This window comes from Amblyomma mixtum, chromosome 5 (genome assembly GCF_055824585.1).
Source record: "Amblyomma mixtum isolate Tamu chromosome 5, ASM5582458v1, whole genome shotgun sequence".
Lineage (NCBI taxonomy): Eukaryota > Metazoa > Arthropoda > Arachnida > Ixodida > Ixodidae > Amblyomma > Amblyomma mixtum.
In genome coordinates, this window is record NC_143016.1 from 74653463 (window position 1) to 74673272 (window position 19810).

Sequence of the window (19810 nt, forward strand, 5' to 3'; positions counted from 1 at the left end):
TGAATGAATGAGTTGTGGCAAAGTCACTTAACTGCGAAAGGCTTTAATTCCATCAAGTTAAGCCATATAGCACTACGAGAGTGGCTTTCAAATTCATAATATCTAAGGGCCGTTTTTGCCCAAATGAGACTGAAGTATAAGCCAGATCTCCTGAGATTTTCTTTTTTTTTCTCTGACTCTTCACCGTCTGTCGCATCACCGTTTTAAGCTATATCGCTCAGCTAGGGGGATAATGTGTTGTTAGCGACCTCAAGACAATGAACAATAGTCACAGTTTGGATGGCTGATTAACATCGATATTGTACTGCTCGTTTCGGTTAATATTTTCTGAACACAAAGATTATCGTGCATTTGTGCCGCCGTGATCAAGGTCCTCTAAACGTCTCAATAGGCAGCTTTAGTATAGCGCTCTCAAAACTTCCCGTGCCGATTAGAATAGTACCTCTCAAGTGCGGAGGCTCTGTGCACCGTAGGCAGTTTGGTGTCTTGCGCTAGACATATGGAGTTAGCGTTCTCTTCCTTGCTAAGTTTTCCTGGGCAAGGTGGTATCAGTGCGTAATCCTGCCCATACGCTTAGGAATTAATCGCCACGTCTGCAGAGTTGGAGCCGATTACTGGATGTAAAACACGGCACATTTCGTCGTTGCTTTATGTTATCTAATTAGATATCTAGGTATCTGATATCACAAGGCACAGCTTTTGGGTTAGGTAGTTGACTTTACGTTTGCTTAGGGTTAGCATTAGTCTCTATCCATCGTCGAGTTAGAAGTCTTTTCCAGAAGAAACTGTTTACGTTCGTGACATTTCTCTTGACATTTCTCCGCATTTTTGTCACTTACCTGTCCTTCATAATCCCAAAAAGAAAAGCTAAATGAGAGAACCCTAATTTATTCAGCATACCAAATTAATAATATCTGCTAAGCATTTGTATGAGCATTAAAGTGCGTTGCATTGTTTCACCGGCCGATTCCACAGTATTGCGAGTTTGGTGATTTTAGCAAGGTGCAGAACTCTGTATATGTGAACACAAGCCGCTCTGCACCTCGTGCGCGGCAATGCAGTGGTATCTGCGGCATGCTGAAAATGTAATTGGACTGTCCGTATGCCCTTGTGAGGCTGGATTCAAAACAGACAAAGAAGCAATAAAAACAATAAACAAAGCAGGAAATTACATTTTGAGGGTGCTCCAAACAGCTCCTTTATTTATATATGTCATGAAGTGTTCAACTGAGAGAAGTCATTAAACTCACTTTGGTGGTTCTTTGTATCACTCTAAACAGTGTTCTGACTTTGGACAGTCTTTGTACACCCAGATCTTCTTATCGTTAGTGCATGCTTCGTAGAAAAAGATGCAGTCATAAGGTATCGTTTCTTTCTTTTCATAATAAGCTGTGTACACCCATACGTTGTAACCTAAGAAGAAAAACAAGGTTGTAAGCCACAGTCATACCCCACCGCCAGATGGAAGCAAGTGTATACCCTGTCTCAGGATTTGTTGGTACTGAAGTGGCGGCACAGAATACGCCAGGAGATCGCACGCTGAAGCATAATTGCGTTTCGCACATAAGAGCTGTTCGTGACCAGCTGGAACCCGCCTTGTCAACTCGGCGTGAGATGTATAAAGTTATTTCCAACCACGCAGCTTTCTCACGTGCGAACAGCTTGCACATTTCAGTAAGTTACGCTGTAGAGCTCGTCGATGCTGCGTGTTTAATTCGAAGAAGGCGTAACATAGCACATGCTACGAGGCGACGAACACTAGCGCCTCTTGCAACCAGTTGTGGTAGAACCGTTTTTCGCCCTACAATTCAGGTCTAAAAATCTCGCACAGCTTCTTAACATGACCTTACAATGGCTACACAAAACTATAAAACGCATTTACGACCTCTGGAACTAACTATTTTTCTCCGAAAGCAGAAAACATAGTGTCCCGTTTCGCACATAGTTTTTAACGATGTGGCATAAAAAAAAAAGAAGGTTAACAACGAAAAGAGGAGGGGACACACAGAATGCGAAGAAACACAATGGAAGGAAAAAAAGGGTGGGGCTTGTGTACGCGTTCTACCATGTTTTCCACGTTGCGGCTTATTAAAATTAAGCAAGCAGCACCAATAAGCCAGACAACATACTTTACTTTAATATGTTCCTAGTGGAGTGGACAGTTCTTTTAGTTTGCTTCCTCTCCTTCCATTGTTACCTTTCTGGTGCGCCACTTCGTAAAGGTTACGTAGCAAGCAAGACACCGCGCTTTCTGCTTTTGCGAAGAAATATAGTTCAGGAGGACATAAGTGCATTTTTTTTTTTTGCCCCGTGAAGCCATCATGGGTTCTGTTAAGAGGCATGCAATATTTTAAGATCTGAGTTGTGGCCACATGTTCGGCTTCACCCAGACTGACTTCCAGTGGGTGCTTGTATTTTTCGTCTGGTACTGTGTGCTGTGTCTATGTTGTGCTTTGTTAAAATATTGTAGAGTTTGGTCCCCTTCTTCCTGGCGGCAGTTGAACTATTTAATTCAGTACCGACAAATTATGAATTTACGTCACATAGAGTAATAATGCTGTGCTTGCAATTTTACGCCATAAGCTCTGTGCCAGTTCACAGTTACTGCACCATTGCTGCTTGAGTGCCCATTAGCCATAACGTCATTTGTAGTGCATCTTATCTTTGAAGCTTGCGCCTAGGTCAAGATGTTTAATGTGGGGCAATTGTTTTTTTGCAACAAGACACTTAAAGATGCATCGCATTATTTTGAATCAGGTTTGTTTGATTGCCTTTTGTATAGGCTGTGGTATGCAGCACGGCTAAAACTAAAACACCTTTCGGAACGTAACATGCTTCGCAGTAAATCTCAGACGCAGAAAATTCCTTACCCAGTTCTTTAGACTTCATAAGAACGCAGCGATGCTTGCTCACGTAAATTAATTCATTTGCAATTATTGTTGTGTTCAAATAAGAGGACGAGGTTGTAGCTGAAACAAAACGAATACACATGAAAATTCTTATCAAAGAAATGATACTTTCTCGGCCAGAAAACACTACAAGGCGTTGCTTGAAAGAATGAAATGCTTTTAGCTTCCATTCTTGGTAATTAAGGCAAAAATCATCCAGAAATCGTGGCGATCTGTCTCACTATTTGCTATACTCCTGAATTGCGCCGAGAGGGAAAAGGTCGGGCAGGGATTGAAAGAAGGTAGAGAGAAAAAGACGTCCTGTTTGCAGAACTCCGGATAAGTTTCTTCTACGTAAGGATCTTTAATGTACACGCCATCGTGCAGCTCACGGGCACGCCTTAACCACTGAGCCACCGCGGAAAGTGTGGCTATAGAGTGGGCGACCGAAAGGGACCTCATGAATGCAGTTAGAGACGTATAACGCACTGCCCAGTACCAATACACATAAGCGACTGAAAGCGAAGGCAATTGATGTACCTGTCGCAACTCGCGCGACCAGCGCCAGCGCGATGTCGAAGAGTAGCTGACGCCAGTACGCTCTACACAGGACGCTGAGATCTTCGCCTCGCTCGGAGGTCCCAGCATTCTGTGTAGCCCGTACTGGCAACAGTTTCTTTTCTTTACCTATTATCTATTACCTGTTACCATTACCTATGAGCCGTCCTATATAATGCACTACGCTTTTCTTACAATGCATGGCATGCTTACATCTACTCTCGACGAAGAGATAGGCTGTTAATGTTTGTCTTCTGTGTGCCACTCTAACGGAAAATTTCGGAGCGGTTGGGAAATTTTCGGCACATTCTACCTTGGGTTCGTCAGGATGCTCGACCTCAGGTTCCCCTTGGTGTTGGCTTCCGGCTCACCGTGGTTTCCGGATGATGACCGCGTGAGTGTTCTCATCATGTCAGCTAAAAGCATTTCACGTTTAAAAGCCCGATAGCCATGACATGTAAGAATTATGAAAGGTTAATCCTGTTTCAGGCTTAGCGACACTAGTCCGAGATTCCAGAACGCTCGGCTATTGGGAAAAGAGAATACTTTATCTCTGACCGAAAATTATTGAAATATAGTGAATAAATTATACAAAGGTGCCTTGAGACCAACTTTATGGCGCACGATTTCCTGTAGAATTGTTCAGTAGGGTTAGGATGTTCGTACTTAGTGCACATATTGATCTCGCCCTGCGTATTGAAACGCCCTGCATTGGTATTATAAACAAAGAATTGGTCAGGTCAACTTTAACACTTCATTTGTTGGAGGTTTGAACACGTCAGCATGTTTGGCGCATTAAAAATTGTACTGCAGTGCCTAGATAGAACCGCTAAAATTACTACAAAACATTCACAATTTCTGCGATTACTAAATAGCAACTTGCATGGACCTGCGCTTTTGCTGTCAAAGTGAGTTAGTCAATCATTTTTACTGCTCGACCAACGGTCACTCTGATTCTAAAGTCCAACTCTTTTCTTAACGCTGCTTTCAGGACACAAACTAGCAAGTTATGTGAATAGTTAGATCTTTTAGACCACTGGCATTGAGACGGCCAATATATATCATTAATGATTGATTAGCTTTCAAGTACGACACTAGCTCACAAAAAAAACGAAGGGAAATTTGCCTCTTTCTAAATTTTTATGTTGCGCTGCGCTAGAAATGATCATTTCGAGCCGGAGTTTCGCTTTAATAACGATGTTAGGATCTTTTGGGCGTTGGGCTGGAAAAGCAACTTATCCGGCATGAGCTTCGCTATTCGCGCAACTCATAATCTATATTAGACTTTTTCCACGAATGATGCAGTTTAAAATATACTGTCAGTGCAGATGCATTCAAGAAGAGTTGTTTCAAGGCTGCAGTTTTTTTCGTTAGTCCACTCTTGCAGAAGAGAAACGGCCGCAGGTACTGGTATGCTCGCCACTCGAAAGCAGTAGACCACTTGGTTGTTTGACTTTTGTTGCGAAAGTAACACTATACGCCAGTCGCCGAGCAACTTCGCGGAGCCGAGGAAAGGGCATACTGCGCATGCGCAAGGAGCAGCGACGTCACACGGTGCACAGCTGGCGCGCCGTCACCGTCGCTGCGCGGGTGACTCAGAGGTGCCGCCGCCACGCTCGCCAGTAGCGCATGCGCAGTAGCGGCGCATAGCTAGCGTGCCGGGGCCGCCGGCGCTGCCGCGCTCTCTCCATCGCCTCTCTCCTCTCCAATGCGCAGTAGCGGCGCTCAGCTAGCGTGCCGGGGCCGCCGGCGCTGCCGCGCGCTCTCCATCGCCTCTCTCCTCTCCAATGCGCAGTAGCGGCGCTCAGCTAGCGTGCCGGCGCCGCCGGCGCTGCCGCGCGCTCTCCATCGCCTCTCTCCTCTCCAATGCGCAGTAGCGGCGCTCAGCTAGCGGGCCGGGGCCGCCGGCACACCAGCTGTGTGTAGTGATGTCACTTGCCCCTCGCGCATGCGCAGTATGGTCGTGCAAGAGTACGCGAAACGGCGACTGTGGGCAATGTAGCTCACGCAACAATATATGGCTACGCGCAGATATTGCTTTCGCAATTTGCCGGGTTTAACCAGAGCTAAACCACAGCCAATTTTTTTTATTTATCGCGAAAACTCAAGATCCATTCTCTTTTCATTTCATCTCAGATTATTTACTCCATGGTCACACGAACTGACATTTTGCATATAGTATGACATAATTAGCTGTTTAATATAAAAACGCACCTTTTTACTTCTCAGACCAGCGCCATTTCAGCATGTAACAATACAATGGCGGTCTGGCATTAAAAGCATTTTTTATTCAGACAGCGCCTCTGTATACCGGCAAAATTAAATGCACAGTCGACACGAAGATTTTCTTCAGCTCTGCTGTTGCGTTTCCCGGAACAAAGACGGCTACTACGTCTGGCCTCAGCTTGCAGTTTCAAAGCGCCAGTTTGTACGCGAAATTCATAGAAATAAACGCACATTTCTCACGAACACAGTTGCCTTATTTTCTAATCAAAAGCTGTGTGCCATCACATGCTGCTTTGCTCCGCGGCTGGACCTCTGTATAAATGGCAATGACGTGAACCGTGTGTCAAAATTGAGACTCGAAGGGTGATATAACGTACATGGCATTGTAAAGAACATGGTAAATAGAACAATTCCGAAAGGTGATATGGCGACCAAGAGATTCACCTCACTTACTCGTCATGGTGTAGTGAGGTGCTTCCACAACATTATCGTAAACATCAAACTCTGTTGATTTTTTCGTCGACACTTTTCGAGTTCCGTGCATCCTATGAAAATATATATTTAGCAGATTACCACCATAATAGAGCACACGTTGGATATAAACGAGGAAACAAGCTTTTAGAGGTATGATGCAAAAAGCAGAAATGGGGGGATTGCAGATAATATCGTGCAGTGGATGGCTGGTCGACAACTTCGATATGTATGATATTTTTACGTGCCATTCCCTGAATGTAGCATATAACTACAGACGGCAACAGATAGAAATGACGAGTGTAATTACAGTTGACTTAGTCTAACCAAACTCAAACAGCATCGCTGGGCCATCAGTCTTACACGAGAGTATAATCTGCCCTATAATTGTTTTTTAATATTTTTGTTTGGCCAAGTTGTTCACGTACACATTGCACCGTTCAATTCATTCCTTTTTTCAGTTAGTAGGCTTCCTCAGCAATGCATCGTACATTCGGCGAACTCTTTAACATTACCACAGCTTTGTCGAACAAATGGCCGTACTGCGCTCGGTGGCAAAGCAGAGCGGCAATGAAATGAACGGCGGCGCAACAAGGACACTAACAAGAGAGGGGACACCACATGCGCACACTACCAACTGTTTATTGCACGGAAAGGTGGCGTATTTATATATACAGCTCAGGTATGACACTAATCCGACACTGCTTTTGCTACGAGATGGCCTCCTCTAAGTTCTTTTATCAGAATATTTTAGTTTTTTTCTGCAGACGTTAAAGGTTTCTTGTCTGTTATCCTGATGTTGCTGCCTTTGTCCACGTGTTGGGTTCGGAGCGATAATTCGATGAGTGTCATACCTGAGCTGTATGTTTAAATATACCACCTTTCCATGCAATAAACAGTTGGTAGTGTGCGCATGTGGTGTCCCCTCTCTTGTTAGTGTCCTTGTGGCGCCGCCGTTCATTTCATCATGCACCAACTCGCTCCTCCGGCCATTCTTCAGAGCGGCAATGCGCGCATGTCCGTTCTTTAACAGTACCACAACCATGTCGAACAAATGGCCGTACAGCGCTCCATGGCAAAGCAGAGCGACAATGCGCGCATGTCCGTATTCTTCGCTGCTCCATCACATAGCTTGTACTGTTTGTTTGCAGTTTGTTTTATTTGATCTCAAGCACAACAAATTTGCGGGGTCCAGGTAAAAACTGCCGTAACGCAGCTTAAGAGGTCCCTGGCTCCCTTTACATACTGGCAGCCCTCTCTAGTATTACCATCATTCTTCTAACACTGGAACGTGTCAAGGCCAAGCGCAACTGAAATATATGCGAGTGGTCTGCCCTGTGGTGATTCCGATATTTATGAAAAGCAAGTTTTAGCAAGAACTTGGGAAGTTAAGCGTTGTTTAATAGTAGAAAACGGCATGTAGAGGAAATGTTGCTAAACAGGCTTGTACAGCATTAAGCTGTCAACACAGGTACTGCGCTTCCACATATAACATTACCAGCGCTTTGGTTTTATAATGAAACGTCCCCTAAAAGCTGATGTCCAAACGCTGAGTGCCAGCTTGTAGATCTCATGAGTCATTTTCTCAACTTACGTTTTGGTACTGTTCCCTAAAAAGTGATATTTGACATATCTCTTCCATTTGTCACTTTGGTAAGAACTAGATGTTGTGGTGCAAAGGCACCTGTAGTCGACTTGGAGGCTTCCGTTCGAGTGGAACATTAAGCGATACCTTGGATGTTCTTGTGCTATTAACTGGAACAAAAATAAGAAAGCTTAAGTAAGAAATAAGTGTTAATTTGTTATACTCATTTGAATGAGAACATCTTCGACGAAAGTAAGTTTGAAATACAATTGAGAAATACTCACAGCAACCAATAACTTATTTTAAGTCCAACGCTTCGAGACCAACTCAGTCCCTTCTTCAGGGGTGTCTGGTAGGCGAGAAGCAGCAGCAGGGAGTGGGCGTCGCCTTCCCTTGATATCATGTGGCAAATGCCTTTAACATCCTGAATATTGCGATAAATGTTTAGGCGTGAAACTTACCGTATTTTCCGGACTATTGTCCGCACCAGGTGTACATTACGCGGGGCGATCGAATTTCGGCTTAAAGTAAAATGTTTTCACCTAGATAGTCCGCATCCGATGTAAACTCCGCAGGGAGAAATATTGGCCGAATATAAGTATTTTAGGTTGTCCGTAAGCAGCACACAGTTGGTAAGCAAAATTTTTATTCCCAAGCAGTAAAACGCTGGTCCGTTTATTACACCGCACAGAAGCCAGTTCCAAAAGCAATAAGAATTAGTTTTCCCGGAGCTGTCAGAATAAAAGAAGTGAAGCACCCAGGCTTGGACGTACTGCTCGTCAGTGCCTTCATCGCATTCCGAATCCGACACATGTGTTGTAGCAGTTTTTAGTCCGGCTTTCATGGAGGCGTTGACGGCAACATGACGTGGGACGGCGTGCACGGTAAAAGCTCGCAAGCGCATCGGGCCGTGTTTTTTTTTTTACTTTTAAAGCCATGCTAGGCTTCTTCGGGTCTGAGAAATGATCTTAAAAAATTAAATCACATATATTCCGTCCCCGTAGATAGTACGCACCACGAGAAATTCCAGCTTTTAAATATATAGCCCACGGACTAAAGACTAGAAAACACAGCAGGTTTAATCATTATGATCACCACCATATGGGCCACCTTGTCAGAAATGCTGGCATGTCTAATGAATCTGTAATGCCCTCTTTGTGATATCCCAAACTAGCCTACGAAACATTTTTTTTCGCTCACAGGAATAACTTCAGTATGGCCACGTCATGACCAATAGCTAAAATCTGTGAGGAATCTGCACAGGAAAAGCCGCCTGCTTTGACTCCACGTTATCGTAATCGGCATGCCAGCATGTAAAAAAATAAAAATGAGATTTTTATATGGCTGTTGCAAGTTTCTAGCAATGTAACTTCTTTATCACAGATGTCAGGATATTAGCAAAATTTCGCATACCTAATCGAATTCCTCCTATTCCGTTATTCCAAGGAATCAAACAGTGTGTGTATAATTATTCGAAACGAATCGAATATTTTCTAACGTGCTCGAATAATTTTTTAACAGTTGGCACGAGGTTCGAGCAAGGGCAGTCATATTTTTCTTCGGTGACTGTTTCAAGAATAGAGCCCACAACGACGGCGCGTAACATCTTGTTGAGATCAGTACGCGCGGGATGAAAGCTACCGCGTCGCGACACGTTTCATTCGTGTGGCGGCGTTCGTAATGCTCATACATGACACTTACACTGCACGAAGCGGCAGTACTCAGGAAAACCCAGCAAACCCAGCCTTGATGTCTGATCTCAGTGGCCATGGCTCATATGCAGCTGTCATCCGCCTCATGTCCTGTAGTTTGGCTGTAGTTTATTCGCTTTCGGCATCAATATCAGAGGTAATTTTTCTATACATGTAACGGTCGTACATGTAATATACTGTCTTCGTGTTGCGACCCCTTGGTTCCGATAAGTTTTTCTCTTTTGAACAGTTATAGTTTTAACTACATAAGATATAGCACAGTACCGCAGCGTCTACGCCTGCGCTTTAATGTTTAGCATGATTGCTCGTTTTGTACGAATATTCGCAGAAGTCGCGAATAATAGTGCACATATTCAATTCGTATTTGTTTGGTTTATGGAAGTTTAACGTCCCAAAGTGACTCTTGCTATGAGGGACGTCGCAGTGAAGGGCTCCGGAGATTTCTACCACCTGGTGTTCTTTAATGTGCATTGACATCGCACAGTACACGGGGCTCTAGAATTTCGCCTCCATCGAAAATCGACCTCCACAGCCGGGATGGAACCCGCTTCTTTCGGGTCAGCAGCCGAATGCCATAACCAAATGCGCCACCGGGGCGGCTGATTCGATCCGTATCCGATTTGGTTTTTAGCTACACTGTTTGTATTTGATTCTGTAGCGAAGCTGCGCTATTCGTATTCAGTTCGGTTTGGAAAGTACTATTCACATAGCCCTACTGTTTGCGGTTACTTGATCTGTATTTGCAACCCTTCAGAGCCTTGGATGCTGCCACTGGGAGCACGATTGTGTACCGCTATTCGAATTCGGAATCAATAGAGGTTTAAGCATATCTTCGACAAGACGCGCTTTCTGACTCACCTGCACTACTTGATATAAAAATAAAAATTTGGAGTGAGAGCCCCGATGTAATCCTTGTACATCTGGTCGTAAGGTTTTTCAGTTGCACCTATATTTTGCGTGATGGCTTAGGCCGTACTGTAGTGAGCACATATGATGGAATTTGTATGGTCGTAACTTGTTTTCGGATTGCGCGACGTTTTGTTTTTATGCTTAAAAATTTAAGAGCAACTTGCAACAAAGAACGAAAATGAAAGAGCTTGATGTAGATGACACAGGAGTGCTATGTAATGTCGTAAGGATAAAGGGGCGGTATTTTTTTTTCTTTTCATGCTTTACTTTACTATTACATTCAGTATTAAATATTCTGGCTGGCCTAACGTATTTTTCCTTTTATATTTTGCCATTTGCAACCACGCTCACGCAGTGCTCTACTGGAAGGCTGCGAGGATCCTTAAGTCAATAAATTTCGGTCGTATGTGGTATCTAAGGTCTAGCCTAACATCCCGAAGCGGCACAGGGGCTATGAGGGACGCCGCACTGGAGGGCTCCGGATTAACTCAGACCATCTAAGGGGCTTTATAACGAGCGCTGACATTTCACAGCAGAGGGGCATTTTTATATTTCGCCTTCAGCGAAATGCAGCCGCCGCTTCTGTGATTTGACCTCGCTACCTATAGGTCATCAACTTAATTACAGTCACTGAACCACCCCGATGATATAAATATATTAATTGGTAAATACGCTAAGAGTGAAGGCATGACTCTCTTCATCGAACTCCGGGCGTAACACAAATTCATACCTGCCAAGCATCCGGATTGTATCCAAGGCGTCTTGCAATGAAGTTTGCATCACAGGGCGGCTTCTGATAGGCAACGCAACAGTTAAATGAGAGGACGAGTAAGATCGCTATTGCCACAAATTCCATTTGGCGACTGATGCAACCTATTCTCCGTACGAACTTTGTTTGGCGAGCTTATATTTGTTGAACTCAGGCAATAAGCTGTGTGTAAAGAAAGTAATGTAAGCGCACAGGAAAACAATAAGCAAGCCAGCTGTTCAGTCTCTTCTGAGAAAGCAAGTGGGCTTCATTGCTCTCCTCTTGCCTAGCTGGCTCGTTGACCTTCCCAAGTTTCGCTCCTTGATCGTCAAGATGTGCAGCGTCATTGTGACTTTTAATCTGACTTCTGTACATGAGTCTGACTGTCGGGTGCGATAAAAAAGGTAGTTTTACTTACAAATAAAGCTCTGGAAAGAAAACATATATAAAAGAGAAATGCACTTTTGCTCGGTTGACCTGTCGTGCAGTGTAAATATGTCTTAGAAATTTTCCTGAAGAACTGCCGCATAAGTCAGGCCGGGCTTTGAAGAAACTGAAGGTTTCGAAAGAGCATGCCAAAAGTTCAACGAGAACTTCACAAGCTGTGCTACTTTATTTGAATCTGACGTCAGCTCGTCGTCGGACTGACGGGAACGAGGCTCACGGCTTATGCATCGTAGAAACGTTGCTTGAACCTTCATGGTGCCCCGAACCTTTACTTTTGAACTTAAGACATAAACGGAGGACTTTCTGAAACTTCCTGAATATTGGCACGGCAGACGTCATCGACTAAATATATTTCTGTGGTCACCATCGAATATGCGGAAATTGAAACCACATGCTTAAATTAAAATTAACTCGCCCTTTTTCAAAACAGCGAGTTCTCTTGTTTTATTACAAAAAAAAATGACAAAATTGTATGAATTGTTGAAAAAAAAAAATTCTGGAGGCCGCTCTACAGATAATCGCGCAGCCATGTTTCCGCTGAAATTTTGTAGAAGTATGCATAAAATTTACATGATTCAGGCCTAGGACATCACAAGTAAATGCGCTACAGTTTCGAAGGAGTGAGTTCACCGAGTAAGAAAACCAGCAAGAATGTATACGTATTGCAGGAGTGTTAGTGCATTTGCTTCCGAAATACATCGGTAAGGAGCATGTGCGTGACAAAAACACGTTCCATTGTGTAATACGCCGTAACGTTTGCGGATACGATATTGACTAATGCATGCTACGATTGCGAGTTGAAAAGCACACGCCTTTGCATCGAGCGGCCTCGCAGTAAACCGTATCAGCAAGAGGATGCGGCGTGAAGACTGCGGTGCGTCCTTCCCGAAGACTGGGCCAGCCACCTTCAGCGTCTAAACCCTGGAGTGTATTCCACACAAGCCGAAACAAGGAGGAGTCGGAGGCAAGCGAAAGGAATCAAAGACGAGGCTGAGGCGTCGCAAGCATTAGCAGAGCAGTCAGATGCATACTTTTTCTTTTTGATAACTTACTCCACCGAATCAAAGGAAAAGCTTACTGTTGTACACATTTTTTAACTCCACAGAGTTAAGGGTACCGTTTAGCGGAGAACCCAGCGTCGTTAATGGCGTGTCGTGAAAATGCGGATTGATCGAGAGGGCAGTAACGTCGAACGTGGAGCTGCGACATGGAAAAGTGTCAAAAAATTACCTACATATATTTTGATTATAGGTACAAGATGTGAAAAACATTATTATGACATGTAGGAATGTGAATAAAATTAGTTGTACTGAGAAGAAAATTAAGGTAATGAAATGCGAATCGAATCTGTTAACCTTGGGCCGCGAGTACGACATGCTGCGCCTAGGCCATCAAGATATGTTCGACCAACTTGGTAAAATACAACCTTGCGTTTCTTTTCCGACAGAGTCCGTGTCTGCGAAATGATATCCGAGGAGGGCATCAGGCCACTGAAGAGACCCATTAACGCGGCCGCGTCATACCTTTAAGGCGCAACATTAATGTCTCCCGAATTTCTTTTTCCGTTTTGATCCCTGAGGCTAGGGCTTGAACTTGCTCCAGAAACGAATGAACGCCACACGTCTGAACATCCTATTCGCATTCTTTGTAGCCTTATGGACACCGTATCGATGCTTTACTGTTTGTTTCAGTTGCTTTGTTGTACTATCTTAATTTAAGACTATCGAGGCTGACACAGTTTGTCGTTCACGTGCCGGCGTAAAAGCACGCAGTAGAACACTCGGAGCGGCACGCCAAAACGAGGCCCGCTGTACGTGTCTAGGGTCCTTAAGACGAGTTAAATGCCTGTCACTAATTGTAATTGAAAGGGACAAGGTGATCGAGAACAAATAAACAACTCAAACAACGAAGGACAGAGAAGAGACGAGGCACACATTGCGATTGGAACTAACAACTGTGCTTCACGTGCTGCACGTGGCAGAATCAGACCTCCTGTGTGTACCATGCAGCGTGGAAACTGTTACATTATTTGGGCGACACGTGTGGCGTACAAGATTCCCCCGACCTCGTCTCGCGTCCGTGCATGTGCTGATGTGGCCCAGTGCGTGGTTTATACTTGGCGCTGTTTCCACCCATGTGGTTTCGGGTTGGTTCTGGGACGAAGTTGAGGGCGACGTCTTCTCAAACCTGGACTCAGGTACGCTGGCTAGTGGCCCATGCAGACCTGACAAGTAATCGGTGATGGGCTGTTGCCGGTCTGCGATGGTCTGTCCCGTAACGGTGTCTGCTATTTCTGCTGGCCCACCGCTGTCCCTGTCAAGCTAATGTCAAGTGAGCTAATATATCGCCAGAAGTTTTGAGCTGCCGACTCGTTATCTGCACGTAAGGTTTTCAAAAATGCCTAGCCTATGTATTTTGTATTCTGTTTGGATGATGGGCGCCTATAATTTACTTGAAACGCAGCCTCAAGCAGTAAGAAACGTTACGAGGTTTTGTGGAAACCTATATGACATGTGTCTGAAAGATAACTCATTTCATTCTGATAGGCTTACGCTAGCGATATATATGAACCTCAATTTAAAAACAGTTATCTTTGACAACCAAGGATTTACAGACATGAAGATTATCTGCAGCAGCCAACATTGAATGCACCAGTGACTGCATCTCATGCATGCATTGCAGGTACATTTCCCACGCCGCTGCCGCTGCCTCAGGGTCCTTGTCTCTCACCGCACTGTGACCAACTCGGTTTGCGTCAAGGCGTGCTTGCCATGCCTCTGAAACCCATTGATGGATGGATGAATGGATGGATAAGCGGGCAGGCAGGCGGGCGGGCGGGCGGACGGACGGACGGACCGCTATCGGTCGGTCACAAATGCGGCAATAAAATTTTTAGATGTGAAAAAATTCCCCTTTATCTCAGTTAATTTCTGTGAGATGCACATAAAGCTACTTAGTATGATCTTGTAATTATTGAATTTTAAATTTTTAGTGACTTTTGGATCATGCTGTGTATAATCTTCATGTCTGTAAATCCTTAGTTGTCAAAGATAACTGCTTTTAAATTGAGGTTCATACACATCGCTAGCGTAAGCCTATCAGCATAAAACGAGTTATTTTTCAGACACATGTCATACAGGTTTCCATAAAGCCTCATAACGTTTTTCACTGCTTGAGGCTGCGTTTCGAGTAAATGATAGTTGTCCATGATCCAGACAGAATACGAGTACATACACATTTTTGACAACATACCTTTCAGACAATTTGGTTGAACATTACCCATTCGCAAAAACGTTCTTATAACATTGCAGACCTAAAATGGCGCTGCAGGCGCTTTAGCCAAGTGCAAATAAAGAGCTCAAGCTGCGGGCTGCTACAGCTGCTGCTGCTGCTACATAGCAGTGGGAAGGCCGTTGTCTCCGTGTGATGCTTATCAGAATTCTGAAATGGCACTAGGAGAAGTTCAAAAAATAATAAGACAAAAAAAAAACAACGTTCCTAATAAGAAAATGAAGAACTGAGCCCAAGTGGCCTTGTTTATCCTCTGTCGCTGAGTCGCTCTCCAGTTTTTGGTAATTTGAAATGGATTGGGACGTTTCTTAGTGGCTATGCCATCTTGATTTTGTATGCGTAAGTTGTGGGAGGAAAGGAAGAAATCTGAGATGTGCATTTGCTATTTGCCCGGGGCGGTAACAGAAAAATCATTCTACATGAGGGTATGCTGAGAAATATAACGCTAGGGATAGTCAAGAATTTTTTTAGAAAACCAAGCGCAATCCCCTCTGGGAACATATGCTGAAAGGTACTGCGCGTGATGCAGGACAAAGCTACTGGAAACGAATCAGCGCAAGACTGAAAGAAATTTTACTACAATTTCTCCATAATGTTTGCCCTCACGCTGCATAGTGTGCAACTATTCAACGCCGTTGATTTGTATATGGACGTAGGAAGCCACAATCGTTTATTCCTGAAAAATAGCTTGAAGAGCCAAGTCTAATGGTTTATTCATAGGGTTCTCTAATAAGTCTTTTGTATTGCTCGAGTTATTCTTCTAAACGCAAATGCAGTATGCCGGCAATATCGAATAATATTCTGCATATTCGTGTTTAAGTGTAGTCTAGAAGTTCACGTCCTTAGAAATCGGCCTTGGCAAAGCTCTGCGTTCGATGCCACTAATGGTTTAGCTTCCTTTAATACTTTGTACTCTAAGCATTTTTCAGCAGATCTTAGGGGTAGTTCAGTCCCGTTAAAAAAAAAACCTTTCTTTCAAAACTTACATAGAGCGTTTCGTGAAGTGCCAACTAAATGTGCAAGTACGAAGGCCCATTCTTGAGACTCAGAAATTGTTTTTTGTATGCACCCTAAATGCCATCAGCGGACATTGCTTGGCCTTGGCGGGGGAGTTGGAGGTGTAGTGATGAAATGAAATGAAACAGGAGCTTCCAAATTGTTTGCGAACAGGACCTGTGCGCAAGCACTTCACACCGCAAACAGCATACATGTAAAAAACACTTAGAAAATTAATATTCTATCACAAAAACAAAATAATAGTTGATATGAAACGTTTCAACTCCGTGAACAAAGGACAAGGGGTCAGAGATCGTAGCTACGTCTCTCAGCAAGCTGTTTCATTCTGAAATAATTAACACCCACAATATTTGTTTATTTCAGTCTCCCAAGAATAATATGTACGCGAAAATGTCCTGCCATATCTTTATGGCTGGCGTTGTTGTGAAGAACACACCTTCAAGAAGTAGTAGATATGATCATAAGGCCTGTAGCGTTCAGAATTTCCGCTCAGTTTATTGGAAGAGCTGCACTGTAAACGCTTCGAGAAGGCTTGCTCTTGTGTTGTTCGCTTCGCATTTCGCAATGCCGGTGACTTATCTTATTTTACTTGTCCTTTTAGGGCAAACATTCCAGTCGTATATCCAATGCTTAGTTATTCCGGCATGTATTTCGTACAGGAGCACGCATATGTAGGGAATCGTTTGGTATTTTTCCACAAATGCTTTCGCAGCCCACACTTGATATCCTAGAAACGAGTGAAAACAAACCAAAGAACAAAGCACGAGCTGTGAATACCTTATTTCTACTGTACGGCCGGACATTATAAAAGGAACTAAGGAAAATGAACATTCAATGGATTGTTCAAATGAAGAAAATAAATTTGCGGCCGAGCAGCAACCGATAACGCCCCTGCATAGTTCACCCAGCGCCTCCCCCCCGTCGCAGCCCCTTCAAAGCCTTTGTTCATTACACACCCCCCGGATATAAGTTTCTCCACTATTGCAGCTTAACAAATCAAGATTCACCTCCCTCCCCTTCCTGACACGCATCCCCTCTCACACCACTTTTCTTCCCCACCCCCGGGGCCTTCCTCCTCGGAGCGAAGGCCCTATTTAATTCCTGCCAATGATGAACGCTTTGCCCAGACGAAGACAAGTCCTCTTATCGAAACGTTGGCTCAAGCAACCTGAGGTTTTCACCTACCTTGTTCATTTTGTGATCGCCAAGGACCATCTACCACACCCTCTCTCTACCATGGACCTCTGAATAATCAAGTCTTTTGGAAACTATGAAAAACATCTAGTTATAGAAAGAGCATTTTCTATGCTTAGCTCAAGCGACATGGCAGCATGTACAGAACATCCTGGCATCAATATATGCAGACGACTCATCGCGTACAGATGCAATTAAGAAAACATGATATGCCAGCCACTCAGCGTGTAGGAAAATAAAAAAACGAGGAAACGAAATTTTGAGCTTTCATATCAACACCCAAAGTCTTGTTGCCTTATCAGGTAAGCTAAAACATTTCCTGGCGCCATAATAAACTGTATTGGAAGTATATGCAACTTCTGCACATGTGAGACTAAAAACTGTTGTTGCGCCAGAGGAAAAATCATAAAACAGAAAATAACGATTTGAAACAGAAGGACTGAATTACAAAGGTTGGAAGTTGTTTATGTATAGTTTGGCACTTTTAACAAATTTGTTTTCTCCACATCGTACTTTCAAGTAAACTGCAGAATGCTGTTCAAGAGCGGCGTGCGCTAGCACATGTCGTTATCGAAAACGCACTGAAACCTCCTAAAAACCCTATGTTTTCCCATTAAGACTTTTGCATACTCCCCCTAATCAGCAGTGACAAGCTGCAGAAGACGCACATGTCCTATTTTAACATTTTGTGCGAGATTTAACCCAGCAATAAGAATGAACCAGTGCGAACTCCTCGCAGCATGATAATAGTACGAGATTTGGTTTATTATGTAACGTACCCGCGACTACCACTCATATGACCCACGAATGCGAAAAGAGAAATGTCTACAGCCCGGCCTTTTAAGCACTGGGTTTCTGTGATCATATGCCAATAAATGTGCATGCATGTTACAAAGGAATAAAAACCAGCGAAACAGGACGCGTTCACACGGCGAAGAAATACACATGGACAGTGTGTTCCAGCACTGTCAATGTGCATTTCTTCGCCGTGTGAACGCGTCCTGTATTGCTGGTTTTCTATTCCTTTGTAACATGCACCTATTGGCCCAACAAGCTACGCTTCTTCAATGTGCATACATGTTTCAAGCAAAAGAACGCTTCTTTTTAATTTCAGAAAGTTTTGATTTAGACTGAGCCAGGTCGGTGTAGATACGCGTTCAGAAAACTACATTAGACAGGATGGACTAGACTGCACAGTTACACAGCACGATCAATCTGCTGTGCCCAAGGCTATTCGCTTGGCGACACTCCACAGAGTCCGCCGTTCGCATTTCCTTATCTGGCGTCCGCACAGCTAAGTATCAAGCGTGACTGCAAGACGGTGTTATAACTTGTTCTCTCTGTGACTTCCGTTATGCGCAGTGTATCCTGATCGTAATTCCTGCTGCGCTGATCCTCTACCCTACTTTGTGTTCATTTTTTCGTCCAACTTAATAATACCTGAAAAATGTATCCTAACAGATGCAACATACTGACTGATTTTCTTACGTTGAGCGTGCGGCAGAGTGCAGGTAGTTTACCCCCTTCGTTGCATGCCCTATGAGCCAGTGGTTCTTTGCCCCCGGCGGAACTGTCCGAACACAAACACTTAAGGGCACCACAAACCATAAAAAGACAATGTCGCCAAAAAGTGCGTCAGATGAGCTGAGGTGTGAGATTATGAGAGGTACGATGAAGAAAAAACTACATTACATACTGCTGTCGCGAGTAGAAGTAAACATGAAATTCATGACAGAAAAGGCGTAGCAGATTGTAGGACGGCTCATATATGGTGCCATCTGCATTGGGATACTGGCGAAATCTTACACGAGTACCCAAGTCTGCTTATAGGTACTTTCCAAGGCTGTGTGTTATTGCCACAAACTATTGGCTCCTAACTATTTGGCGCTGAAAACGCAAAATATTGACTGAAAATGTAATGAAAAAAATTAGGCTTGATTTGCACAGTTAGGCAAATTGAGTGTGCTAGCAATTCGGTTTTCACTTCGGCTCCGGTGCTCAAATCCAGTGTTCTCGGATGGCAGTTGTTCGGATAGCGATAATGGGTTAGTGCCTATATATGCGGAATTGGTCATTCTCTACATTCATAGATCCCTGGGAGTCTTGCTACCGCTCCTGGCTCAGTGGTGCCGAGGTCAAGCGATGCACCATTGCTCATGCTCATCTGCCCCCCCTCGGTGCACATTGCAGGTGCACGCTTGCAGCATTTAAAGATTCAAACAATGTGCACAAACCACTAAAATGTTTTATTAATTTTGACACACAATCTGCAGGAGCGCCAGAAAAGCGGACTTCACAGACGACTCTGATAACGCTCTCGTTTTAAGGGTTTACGCCTGCTTAGGAAACACTTATGTCTGTTCGGAAAGCACAGTTTTGCGCATGACAAGGCTGCATGACACTCAGATGTGGTTTCGTGAACCAGATGTGCGGGCATAAGCTACACATTTGACCCTGCTTTGATATTACACTAATTTTTGCCACTATTCAACATAAATTTCATCATTAAATTATGAGCTTTCATTTAAACGTTTTCGATAATCTGCATAATGAATAGTTAGCCGCGCACTAAAACGCATTTTGTACCGGTTTATACGTGATGAAAGGAGCCCAGGACACTTCTGTTCTCCATGGCGTTATGTCTTTACCTTGTGATTAGAAAAAAATGGAGGGGACATTAAAGCTCCGCCATAAGAGTATGACACGATAGCTAATAGTTTAATGACAATGCAGAATTGTTCTTTCTCTAGTTAACATTCATAGA

General features: G+C 43.8%; 1 protein-coding gene across 1 annotated transcript; it reads right to left on the bottom strand.

Moving 5' to 3' along the window:
- Window positions 1-1267: 1267 nt before the first annotated feature.
- LOC149342688 (uncharacterized) lies at window positions 1268-11267 on the bottom strand. The gene is made up of 5 exons (XM_089546833.1): window positions 11080-11267; window positions 7738-7898; window positions 6126-6217; window positions 2871-2969; window positions 1268-1413 (listed from the first exon to the last, which is right to left on the bottom strand). The coding sequence occupies exons 1-5, from the start codon at window positions 11203-11205 to the stop codon at window positions 1268-1270; spliced, it is 624 nt and encodes a 207-aa protein (XP_089402959.1). The 5' UTR covers window positions 11206-11267.
- Between the last annotated feature and the right edge of the window lie 8543 nt (window positions 11268-19810).

What these genes read in the sequence shown, in the direction of transcription:
- LOC149342688 (XM_089546833.1), bottom strand. Translation starts at nt 11,205, where the DNA reads ATGGAATTTGTGGCAATAGCGATCTTACTCGTCCTCTCATTTAACTGT. An exon ending in TTAGGGAACAGTACCAAAAC is followed by an intron (nt 6,218 to 7,737) that starts GTAAGTTGAGAA and finishes ATATTTTCATAG; the next exon opens with GATGCACGGAACTCGAAAAG. An exon ending in TATGAAGTCTAAAGAACTGG is followed by an intron (nt 1,414 to 2,870) that starts GTAAGGAATTTT and finishes TTTTCTTCTTAG; the next exon opens with GTTACAACGTATGGGTGTAC.